Source organism: Pelodiscus sinensis, chromosome 1, assembly GCF_049634645.1.
Source record: "Pelodiscus sinensis isolate JC-2024 chromosome 1, ASM4963464v1, whole genome shotgun sequence".
NCBI lineage: Eukaryota > Metazoa > Chordata > Testudines > Trionychidae > Pelodiscus > Pelodiscus sinensis.
The window spans coordinates 332,829,069-332,840,294 of NC_134711.1; the positions used below are offsets into that span (position 1 = coordinate 332,829,069).

Consider the following 11,226-nt stretch of genomic DNA (forward strand, 5'->3'; position numbering starts at 1 on the left):
GACAATTTCCTGTTCTATTCACTCCTTCTGGGGTATCTTGTGTTGGCCACTCTTCCAAGACAGGACACTGGGCAAGATGGACTTTTGGTCAGACCAACTATGGTCATTCTTTCATTCACCATGGAAAAGTTATCTTTTATGGAAGAGTCCGATTCAGTATCTTTTATCCCACCAGCCTCTAAAATTTCTTGGGCATGTAGTCCACTTTGGTATGGAGAAAGTGATTCTCTGGTGTATCTCAGAAAACTGAGCCTTAAGCTCAGATGCACTTATGACACTTCCAGATGTTTTCTCTAAAATATCAAAGCGTCCTACAGTGGATTTCTTGCCACCAGCTTCTCACACCACCTTGAAAGCTAGGGCTAGTACACTTTCCATAATCCTCCTTCTTTTAACTGTCAGAAGCTAACAGCTGTCTGAGTGGTGTCCTTCCTGCCTTAGCAATCTATCTATTGACTTTTATATTTATCTGCTTAGGTTTAAGTACCCATTCTCCAGATACTTAAGGATGCTCTGTCTCCCACCCCTCTTCTTTTTTTCTTTCTCTCCCCCCTCCTCTTCCCCTCTCCTATTTATTTTGAGTTTTCATATCCCCTACTCATAAGTCTGGTCATCTGAAGAAATGGGCTGTGTCCACGAAAGCTCACGATACCATCTATATGTTTCGTTAGTCTAGAAAGTGCTACCAGACCATTTGTTGTTTTTTTCTGTAAGGTTATGTCTACACTACCACCCTAGTTCGAACTAGGGTGGTTAATGTAGTCAATCGAAGTTGCAAATGAAGCCTGCCATTTTTAAATCCCCGGTAGTTCGGACTCCGTGCCCGCGGCTACATGTGGCACAGAGTAGGTAGTTCGAATTAGGCTAATTTGAACTACCGTTACACCTCGTTCCACGAATTAGAAAGCCTAATTCGAACTACCTACTCTGTGCCGCGTGTAGCCGCGGGCACAGAGTCTGAACTACCGGGGATTTAAAAATGGTGGCGCCCGGCAAGATGCAAATGAAACCCGGGATATTTAAATCCCAGGCTTCATTTGCAACTTCGATTGACTACATTAACCACCCTAGTTCGAACTAGGGTGGTAGTGTAGACATACCCTAACAGACTAACTCAGCTAGCCCCTGAAGTTCCAGAAGTCTCAATGTCGTCCCTCATCTCTTTGGCTTGTGCTCACCAAGTAGGATAATCTACTTCTCTACTGGGCCTGGGGGAATTAGCTGGGAAACATCTTAGTTTGCATTTTAGGTGCGTCACTCTTTCACTGGCAGATTTCAGCTCCCTCTCTAGCAAGAGATGCTGCATGTCAGGAGGGAGACTCATTGCAGGAAGGAATCTCCGACTGGACCTCTGTCTAGAACTGCTGTCACATCTGTTAACCACCGAGCCTGTCTTTCACACCCAAGTGTAACACCACCTAGTCTGTCTTTCACACCCAGAGCCCTTGCCTCTGTATTGGACCCTCTGTCAGAATATCCATGATTCCTGTACTGAGGTGCTCTGAACACAAAACCAATGGATAGAAATAGCAAAGCCACAAAGGGAGTAAGAATTACATCCCATTTCTGCCCTCGCTTCTGCAACACACATTCTCTTCCTGTGTGTATCACAGAAACAAGGGTCTTCACATTCTCAGAGATTCGTATCCTTTTATTCTCCCTTCACCCGCCTCCTATTAGCCACATGACCAACGATCCTAATAGCTCGTTTAATTTCTTCTGGTCTATCAACAGAGGACACATCACTGACCAAATAGTCCTACAGCGGGGGTGGGGAACCAAAGGTTGCCTGGATCCAGACCCTGCTGGTGAGGGATGGGTTTCTTCTTTGCTTCTCACTTGTGTGCAGCCCCTGACTGATTTTCTCTGCGTCAGTGACCCCCAACCCAAAAAAGATTACGCATCCCTGTCCTATAGGGCTCTAACCCTAATTGGGTGCAAGTTTCCATTATCTTACTATTATAATAAAATAAAGGAATGAAGTAATATGTTATGACTAACTGCAATATTCCTCAAAAGAATTCACAGGTGAACTCAATCCTCAAGTCTCTGCTTCTCCAGTGTCTTAAAATAATCATAAAAAAAACTCCTACCAAAAGTCACTGGACACCCAGAATTCAGGCTGGAAGGACTACCCAATGCCAGCCTCCCCCACATTGAAATCCTAAAAGGAACTAAAGAAATGAATTTAATTAAATCACTTTATCAAATCTTATGATGAAGAAACAAATAATAATCTAATTTTTACAGCATAACAGAGTCATTTTATAACCCACCGACATTGTCTTCACAGTTACAACAAACATAAAGAGAAAACTAAAAGGAAAATGGGAACAGTTCAGTCCACACCAATCACACTCATATACACAACAGAGATTTATTGGAAAAAGGGCTGTTTTTCCAACAAAACTTGAGGAATGTCCACACTGCAACTGCGTTCTTCCACAAGAAAATCGAAAGAACAGAGGGTTTTTTCTGACATTGGTAATCATCATTCTATGAGGAAGAAGCCATTTTCCAAAAGAGCTCTTTCAGAAAAAGGCATGTGTGGACGGGAAAGAGGGAGTTCTCTCAGAAGAAGAGGAAAGAGGAAAAAACACAGGTGCCCTGGTGGCCACTCCACCCATAGCAATCACAGCTTACATGTGAGAGAGTGTCCATACAGTCTGGACGCTATCTTTTGAAAAAGCAGATTGTTTTTCAATGCGCATTTGCAGTGTAAATGTGCTCTTTGGCAAGAAGTTATTTTGGAAGATCTCTTCCAAAAAAAAAACTTCTTGCGCAAGAAACCTGCTGTCTAGATGGAACCTCAGAAGACACTGAGAGATCCCAAACGCTTCGGTTTAATTCACCTAAGTCTCAGGGAATGTCTCTGATCCCAAAATCTGCATCATATGCTGAGCCTAACCCATCTCTCTACTTGGGGTCGGATCCTCAGTTGGAATCCAGGCAGCCTCTCCCCCTGCAGTGGATCCCAGCCAGCCTGCTGACCCACAGGGTAACCAGTCAGATAAGTCACAAGTGAACAGCTTTAAACAAAACCCGGCTTCCAGCAAATACACAGAGAGTAACACAACAGAAAAGGCTCCCTCCCTGTTATTGCATGTAAAGAGCAACTGGGGACTCGTACCAGCAGGGAAAGTCACTGGAATGGTTTGGCCAAAATCCAAACCACATTGGGGACTCTTGGGGTATGTCTACACTGCCAGCCTAGTTCAAACTAGGGTGGCTAATGTAGTCATTCGAACTTGCAAATGAAGCCCGGGATTAAAATATCCCGGGCTTTATTTGCATGTTCCCAGGCACCGCAATTTTTAAATGCCCCGTAGTTCAAACCCCCTGCGCTACACGCGGCACGGGCTAGGTAGTTCGAATTAAAGCTCCTAATTTGAACTACCATTACTCCTCATTGCAGGAGGAGTAACGGTAGTTCAAATTAGGAGCTTTAATTTGAACTATCTAGCCCATGCCGCATGTAGCCGCGGGCAGGGAGTTGGAACTACCGGTTTGAAGTGCCTATTGACTAGTCGGCTAGTTGATGGAAATTCCATCAACAAATCAGTTAACAACATTTTAACATCCTTAGTGAGATGGATGCTGGGCAGAGACCAGGGTATAGCAATGACTGCAGCTGCACAGTTCACAAGACACTACAGAGGAGCAATGTGTCCAGTTTTGGGCCCCCCACTACAAAAAGGATGTGGATGCATTGGAGAGGGTCCAGAGGAGGGCAACCAAAATGATCAGGGGGCTGGAGCATATGACTTATGAGGAGAGGCTGAGGGACTTGGGTCTGTTTAGTCTGCAGAAGCGAAGAGTGAGGGGGGATTTGATAGCAGCCTTCAACTTCCTGAAGGGAGGTTCCAAAGAGGCTGGAGAGAGGCTGATCTTGGTAGTGACAGATGGCAGAACAAGGAGCAATGGTCTCAAGTTGTGGTGGGAGAGGTCCAGGTTGGATATTAGGAAAAACTATTTCACTAGGAGGGTGTTGAAGCACTGGAATGGGTTCCCTAGGGAAGTAGTGGAGTCTCCATCCCTAGAGGTGTTTAAGTCTCGGCTTGACAAAGCCCTGGCCGGGTTGATTTAGTTGGAACTGGTCCTGCCTAGAGCAGGGGGCTGGACTTGACCTTCTGAGGTCTCTTCCAGTTCTATGATTCTATGATTCTATGAATGCCAGCTTGAGGTGAGACAATGGCAGTAGGTGGTCAACACGCCACATTGTGATCTACCTTTTCCTTGCTTCCCTTCTGCTACAGGTGAGGAGGGGGCTGTTGTTCAGCTCTCAGAGTGGGTGGTCCTGACCAAGAGATGGGACCGAAAGAGAGCAAGAGAGGGATCCACTGGTGACTAGAACCATCCCTCGGCCATAGGGGGAGAACTCTCAGTCACGAGACTGATCAAGTGATTACATGAGGTGGGGGCTACGATATCAGCACCCGCCCCCACCCCCCAGGTTTATGAAATTGACGTATGGGCAGAAATATGCCTAATTCAAAGGTACTTTGGACAAACCACCCCATGTAACCTGTCGATATTAGTGTCTCAACCTGCTGCATCTGTGTAGCTTGTTTCGGTGTCTGTATCATTCTTCTGTGTCAAGGTAGAGAGATAGGCTGTGTCTACATTGGCACCCCTTTCCGGAAAAGGGATACTAATGAGACCAGTCGGAATTGCAAATGCCGTGGGGGATTTAAATATCCCCCGCGACATTTGCATGAACATGGCTGCCGCTTTTTTCCGGCTCGGGGTTTTGCCGGAGAAAAGCGCCAGTCTAGACGGGATCTTGCGGAAAATAAACCCTTTTCCGGAAGAGTCCTTATTCCTACTTTCAACCTAATTGGAACTTAGAGGAGTCCCCTGTTGGTGCCGGCAGTGCTGCTCCTCACAAGGATTAAGGGAAGGTGATGGGATCGTGGGCTCCCGTCAACCTCCACCTGTGCGGATGGCATAAAAAACCTATTGTGGGTACTTTGATTCCAGCTGTGTAATTCATGTAGCTGGTGTGATCATCTTAGGTGGACTTTCCTCTTTACACCAGGCCAGGGGGAGCAGACGTGGAGTCTGAGTTCCCCTCCCATGAGCGGGGAGCTCACACACGCCAGCTGGTTCTGAAATGCTCAGATTCCCCTGGAGAGGATGGTGGAGGCTCAACCTCCCTCTTCCAGCCTTTCCTCTGCTTCCACCCAATGACTAGGCCCTGCTATGGAGGGATCGTGGGTACTGCAGGGAAGTCAGGACTCCTGGTTGTCTCTCTTTCATTCTGCCCCTCAATCTGCCTGGCCAATTCATGTCGCTGCTGAGCTGTATTATGGGTTTCTGTTCACAGTGACTTTTCTTTGCAAGGTCTTCTCAATGCCCTTCAGGGAAAGTTGCTGCAGAACGTGTTGGAAGTTATTGATGCGAATTAGTGATCTCTGACCCCTGGGTGACAGCCCCTAAAGAGACATAGACATGGACATTCTCCATAGTTTTCTTATGAATCAACTATAATTTCTCAGTTCACACAAATCCTCAGAGTAGCCGACTCCTCCATGACTCAGCCCAGAGCCAACAAGTTCTCCTCTCCTCTTGGGAAGGACCCTTAATTGCTGTTTATTCCTAAAGCTGGATAACTAGCCCAGAATCCCAGACAGGCTGGTCTCCAGCCTTTTTCCATGCAGATGCTAACGAACCCCTAGGGGTTGAGTGAACCCACTGGGATTGCCCAGAGCTATATTATTATGCCCTGTGTCGGCTCTCGGTGTGGGATGCTGCTGCAGATGCTGGGCTGAGAGAGGTGTGGGACATGGTTGCCTGAGGGAGGCTCCGAGGGAAACCATCTCAGAACTCACAGGTACCCAGCTCGAGCTGAGGAGCTCACCTGCACGACATACCCAGGGCACCGCAGGATAGAGGGTAAGTCTGGGATCCTTTCTGCTCTGAACACATAGGAAACAGCCTAGAGCTCTTGCCAATATCACTAGGCAAAATGTGACTCTTTTCTGGGCATCCCTGCCCATTCTGGATGATTATCGAGAGCTGCAAGGTGTCAGCATTTCAGTGGCACAGGGCATCCTTCAGGTGTTTAGTATCCCAGGGCTGGAAGAGACCTCCGGAGTCATCGAGTCCAGCCCCCTGCCCAAAGCAGGAGCAACCCCAACTCAATCATCCCAGCCAGGGCTTTGTCAAGCCAGGAAACAAATACCTTTAGGGCTGGAGATTCCAGCCCCTCCCTAGGTAACCAATCCCAGTGCTTCACCTCCCTCCTACTTATTACTAACATCCAACCTAGACCTCCCCTGCTGCAATCTTGAGACCATTCCTCCTTGTTTGTCATCCACCACCACTGAGAACATCCTCTCCTGATCCTCTTTGGAACCCCCCTTCAGGAAGTTGAAGGCTGCTCTCAAATCCCCCCTCACTCTTCTCTTCTGCAGACTAAACAAACCCAAATCCCTCAGCCTCTCCTTGTAGGTCATATCCTCCAGTCCCCTCATCATTTTGGTTGCCATCTGCTGGACTCTCTCCAATGCATCCCCAATCCTTTCCTCACTAAATCTGCACACAGCGCTCCTACCTGTGTATCCAATATACCTGGATTCCTCCCTGTAAGCCAGGGGAGTCCAAACTTTTTTCAAAGAGGGCCAGATTTGATGAAGTGAACAAGCGCGAGGGCCGACCATTTTGCCTGACATTCTTTGAACCATTAAAATTAAATGCAAATTAACGATTTTATGCAAAGTTTATTGCAAACGGCATACTTTTCATTTCGTCACATGGATCACAAATCTAAACAGGTGTTAAATCACTCTGCCTTTCATATCTGAAGGCCAGATGAAAAAAAAATCCAGGAAGCTGAAATATATGTCAGGAACATTGTAAAGTACATTACATATTATTGGTAATAAAGGTTGTCTGTCAACTTTTAAGTTCAAAAAATATGAACAGGAACATAACACCAAGTATACATGTTGTGTCCAAATATATTTATAACTGATTTAGACCAACTGACATTAACTGAGATTTTACAATGTATTCATCTCAATACATATGGATTTGTTGGGGGCCTTAAAAGATAGATATTGCCAAATTACCTGTGGGGCCGTATTAAACCGGAACACGGGCCGCAATTGGCCCGCGGGCCGGACTTTGGACATGCCTGCTGTAAGCACTCTGCAATTTGAACACTAACATTGTGAGAATTGTATCTACCCTGGTTTTCTGTTTGTTTCTAGAACATTGATTAAAATATTGAACAGCATCAGGCCTACGCCTGATTCCTACCGAACCCTACTTGAAACAGCCCCTTTTCTTGAAATCTGTCAGTAAACCAGAGTTTTGCCCATTTTCACCAGCTTTCCCTACAAAATCAAATCTCAGAGAAATGAAGGCTTATTATATCTCTACCGTTCTCTTGATCAACCAAAGCTGTACTCTTGTAAAAGAATGCAGCTGTTTCTTTGATCTGACCAGGGTTACGTAAACCATATTGCTGAACAACATTCATTATATTCCCGATCTTAAAAAAAAAAATCCCAAACCAGCCTTCCCAGCCTTTCCTAATCTTGTCAACCATTTTTATTTTGAACTTTCCCTTGATTTTTAAAATAATTTACATTTAACAGAACCTGTCCTGAATTGGCCTCCTTTCTAAAGGGGCAGGAGGGGAGAAGTATCTGCTGCTTGCTGCCTGTTTGCCCTCTTCTGGCTCCGAAGGAGATGTGTGGTTGATCTGTCAGTTCGTAACGCTGGTGTTCATACCTATAACAGTCTACTGAGATGCTTTTTGAGGACATCGTGTTTCTTTCCAAACAAAAACCATTTTGTTAAATAGGCACCTGTAGAAAATACATGCCAAGGAAAAGACCTGGTGATAACTGAGAGCAACACCATCTAAACAGCAGCTCAAAACAAAACCATTTCTAGAACATGTGGTCTTTTTTCTCCAATGGGAACAATTTTCCTTTCACCCTTTCAAAAAGGTCAAAATATTTTCCAAGGTATCCGCTTTATCCCAGATATTCTTAATACCTTCCTTTTCTGATCCTTAGCCCTACTAAGGGTTTTCCCTGATGTCTATAACACCCCTCACCATTTTTCAAAAATTTCCAGTTCGTATTGCTTTCCATCTATTTTTCTTTTCTCCGGTGTATTATACAGTGCATTTTCTCCTTTAAGTGCTGCCTTGATTAGCCACTGAACAGGGTTTTTATCCAGCTTGTCTACACTCTTCACCATGGACTCAAACATGTTTGTTATCTAATAAAACCATTGTTCAAAAAATCGCGATGTTCATTCCAATGAAGTTAGGCAAAAAGTTCCTCCCAAATGGTTTTGCTGATGATTTGACACAGCTTTGAGGAGTTAGCCCTTTGGAGCAATCACTCATTAGACATAGCAGTGACTGGGAACTCTTCTTGGTTTCTCCATTTGAATGTAATATAGCGACTTCTGTTTTTTACTTTCCTCTCCTCTATCTGCCCCAGATATCCCAGTATGGTTGTATGTTATTCTTCCCTGTTTGCATCGCCTGCCTCCGAATTCCAGTTCTACCTGCTATTTCCTTACACAGACTAGATGAGCAACACTGAGCACATGTCCGGAGCAGCTATTTTTCCAACCCCTTCCTTAGGCATCCGAGCATGGTCTTTGTTGTGGCCAGTGCCATGAATGAGCTGCCGTTTACATGGTGTTGCTCTCAGTTATCACCAGGTCTTTTCCTTGGCATGTATTTTCTACAGGTGCCTATTAAAGTTTCACGTGCCATAACATATAGAAAATATTCATACCTGGAGCAACATCAAACACAGAATTAAAGGACTCTGTTGTTCATAATCCTTGCCTCCAGATACTGAAAAAATGACATTTTCACTGTGTGACGAAAATACAATCTCTTTCTCCCTAACAACAACTTCCAATAGTGTATGTGGTGTCTCATATTCACATTGTGTCTCCATCCAGGCAATTTCCCTGTCACCACCTCCCTAGACCCCAGGTACATGAAAAAACTCCATGGAGCATCGAGTTTAAGGAAGACACGACATTCTGCCTCAGAGTTGAATCACTTCTCCACCACTCCATGTCAGATTCCAACAAAACTGCCTTCACCAACCCCTCCACCTTCATCCTGCAGGGCATCCCTGGACTGGAGGCAGCTCATGCCTGGATCTCCATCCCCTTCTGCACCATGTACTCCATAGTCATCTTGGGAAACTTTGCCATCCTATTTATTGTGAAGAGGGAGGCCAGTCTCCATGAGCCCGTGTACTATTTCCTCTGCATGCTGGCCATCACTGACCTGGTGCTGTCCACAACCACCCTGCCCAAAATTCTAGCAAATTTCTGGTTCAATTCCAGAGAGATCGATTTCAGTGCCTGCCTCACCCAGATGTTCTTCATTCACTGCTTCACAGAGATCGAGTCTGGGATATTGGCAGCCATGGCTTTTGATCGCTATGTGGCCATCTGCCATCCCCTGAGACATTCCACCATCCTGACAAACTCCCTGGTGATGAAGATCGGCCTGGTCATTGTGTTGCGTGGCAGCATTCTTACACTGGCTTTTCCCTTGCTGGCAAGGCAGTGGCAATATTGCAGAACCAATATCATTGCCCACACTCAATGTGAAAACTTGGGTGTGGTGAAGCTGGCCTGTGGTGACACCCGCATCAGTAGTTACTACGGCATCTTCGTGCTATCCTGTAGGATCAGTCTGGATGTGGTTTTCATCATTCTGTCCTATATCCAGATACTTAGGGCCATCTTCAGCCTCCCCACAAAGGACGCCCGGCTCAAGACTTTTGGGACTTGCGGTTCACATATCTGTGTCATATTAGCCTTTTACATTCCAACTCTGTTTGGCTCCCTGGTATCCCGTTTAGGCAGCAATATGCCCCCTCACTTCCACATTCTCCTTGCCAACATCTACCTCCTGGTTCCCCCCATGCTGAACCCCATCATCTACGGCGTGAGAACCAAACAGATCCGGGACAGGCTACTCCAATTCTTTACACCTAAAGGGACTGACATTTTCTCCTAAGTGGAAATTTTCAGACAGATCTCCCTGGAGTGGTACTATTTCCTGAAACACTGACTGGTCAATCAAAGAAAGGGTAAAGTCTTTGCTGACTTTACTATGTTCTCTCTGCCTGACACACCGGAGAATCCATCGGTGCACAACTCAAAGGGTTGCCAACTTCCTAATTGTAACTGGACACTGGAGGCTTTGAGCCCCGAGCCACTTCCATGTCTTGTCCTTTAACCCACACTGGTTGCTTGCTCCTCCTTTGCCCCCCATCACTGCTTGGATCATCTCTGTGGTGGGTCCTTCCAAGATGCCACCTGGAACTGAGGTCCAGCTGGGCCCTGTGTCACACCTAATGGGGTTGCCTCTTGCACTGTGAGGTGGCAACTTGCAAAGGCCTCCACGCTTGCCTCACCTGACCAATAGGAATGTGGGACCCAGGGCATCACTTCTCCAATGGAAAGTGGCTACACACCAGCTCTTGGTCATGGAACTGCTTGCCAGAGGATGTGGTGAAGGTGAAGACTAGGACTTTAACAGGGTTAAAAAAGAGCTAGATAGATTTATGGAGGTTAGGTGTCTATTTTGCATGCATTTAATAAGAGCTCACAGAACCAAAAGGGTTTCATGGTACCTGTAAGTGACTTATTAGTGTAATTTCTATCCTGTCCTTTGTAGTGGCTGTGTTATCTGTAACACAGCTGTAGCATTTAACAGCTAAGTTTACCCTGTAACAATAAAATAGTAACTGTTTAAGCTGTGACCTGACTACTTCAGTTGCTGTAACAGAACCAAGCACAATTTTAAAAGGAACTCCATCCAGCCGGTCATAAGGGACAGATATAGGGAGAGCTTGAGTGTTGGATCATGTCACTTCCAGGGGAAAGATCCGTGGGGCATCTCTCAGCCTCCCCCAGGCTGCCCGCTGTGAAGGGATCGTGTATCCTAGCAGTCAAAATCTGAGGTGTAATAGGCTATCCCTGTAAACTCTGGGACGTCTGTTGGCCTGCTGGCTGCCCGCCGTGAAGGGATCCCGATCCTAGCAGTAAAGACACAGATGTTAAACTTCTCGGAGCACCCGTCAGTCTCACCTAGACTGCCCACTGCGATGGGGCCTTGTGTCTCAGCAGTTGAAGACTCAGGTGTAACACACACACACACTCTCTCCCCTGACCATTGGCTGACAAGTGGCACTCACACTACTTACAGAAAGTGCAATAACA

General features: G+C 46.0%; 1 protein-coding gene across 1 annotated transcript; it reads left to right on the forward strand.

The window, feature by feature from the left end:
- The first annotated feature begins 9,058 nt into the window (after positions 1-9,058).
- LOC102451676 (olfactory receptor 52K1-like) lies at positions 9,059-10,018 on the forward strand. The gene has a single exon (XM_006127844.3). The coding sequence runs from the start codon at positions 9,059-9,061 to the stop codon at positions 10,016-10,018; it is 960 nt and encodes a 319-aa protein (XP_006127906.3).
- The last annotated feature ends 1,208 nt before the right edge of the window (positions 10,019-11,226 follow it).

Excerpts from the sequence above, each read along its gene's own strand:
- LOC102451676 (XM_006127844.3), top strand. The coding sequence starts at position 9,059 with ATGTCAGATTCCAACAAAACTGCCTTCACCAACCCCTCCACCTTCATC.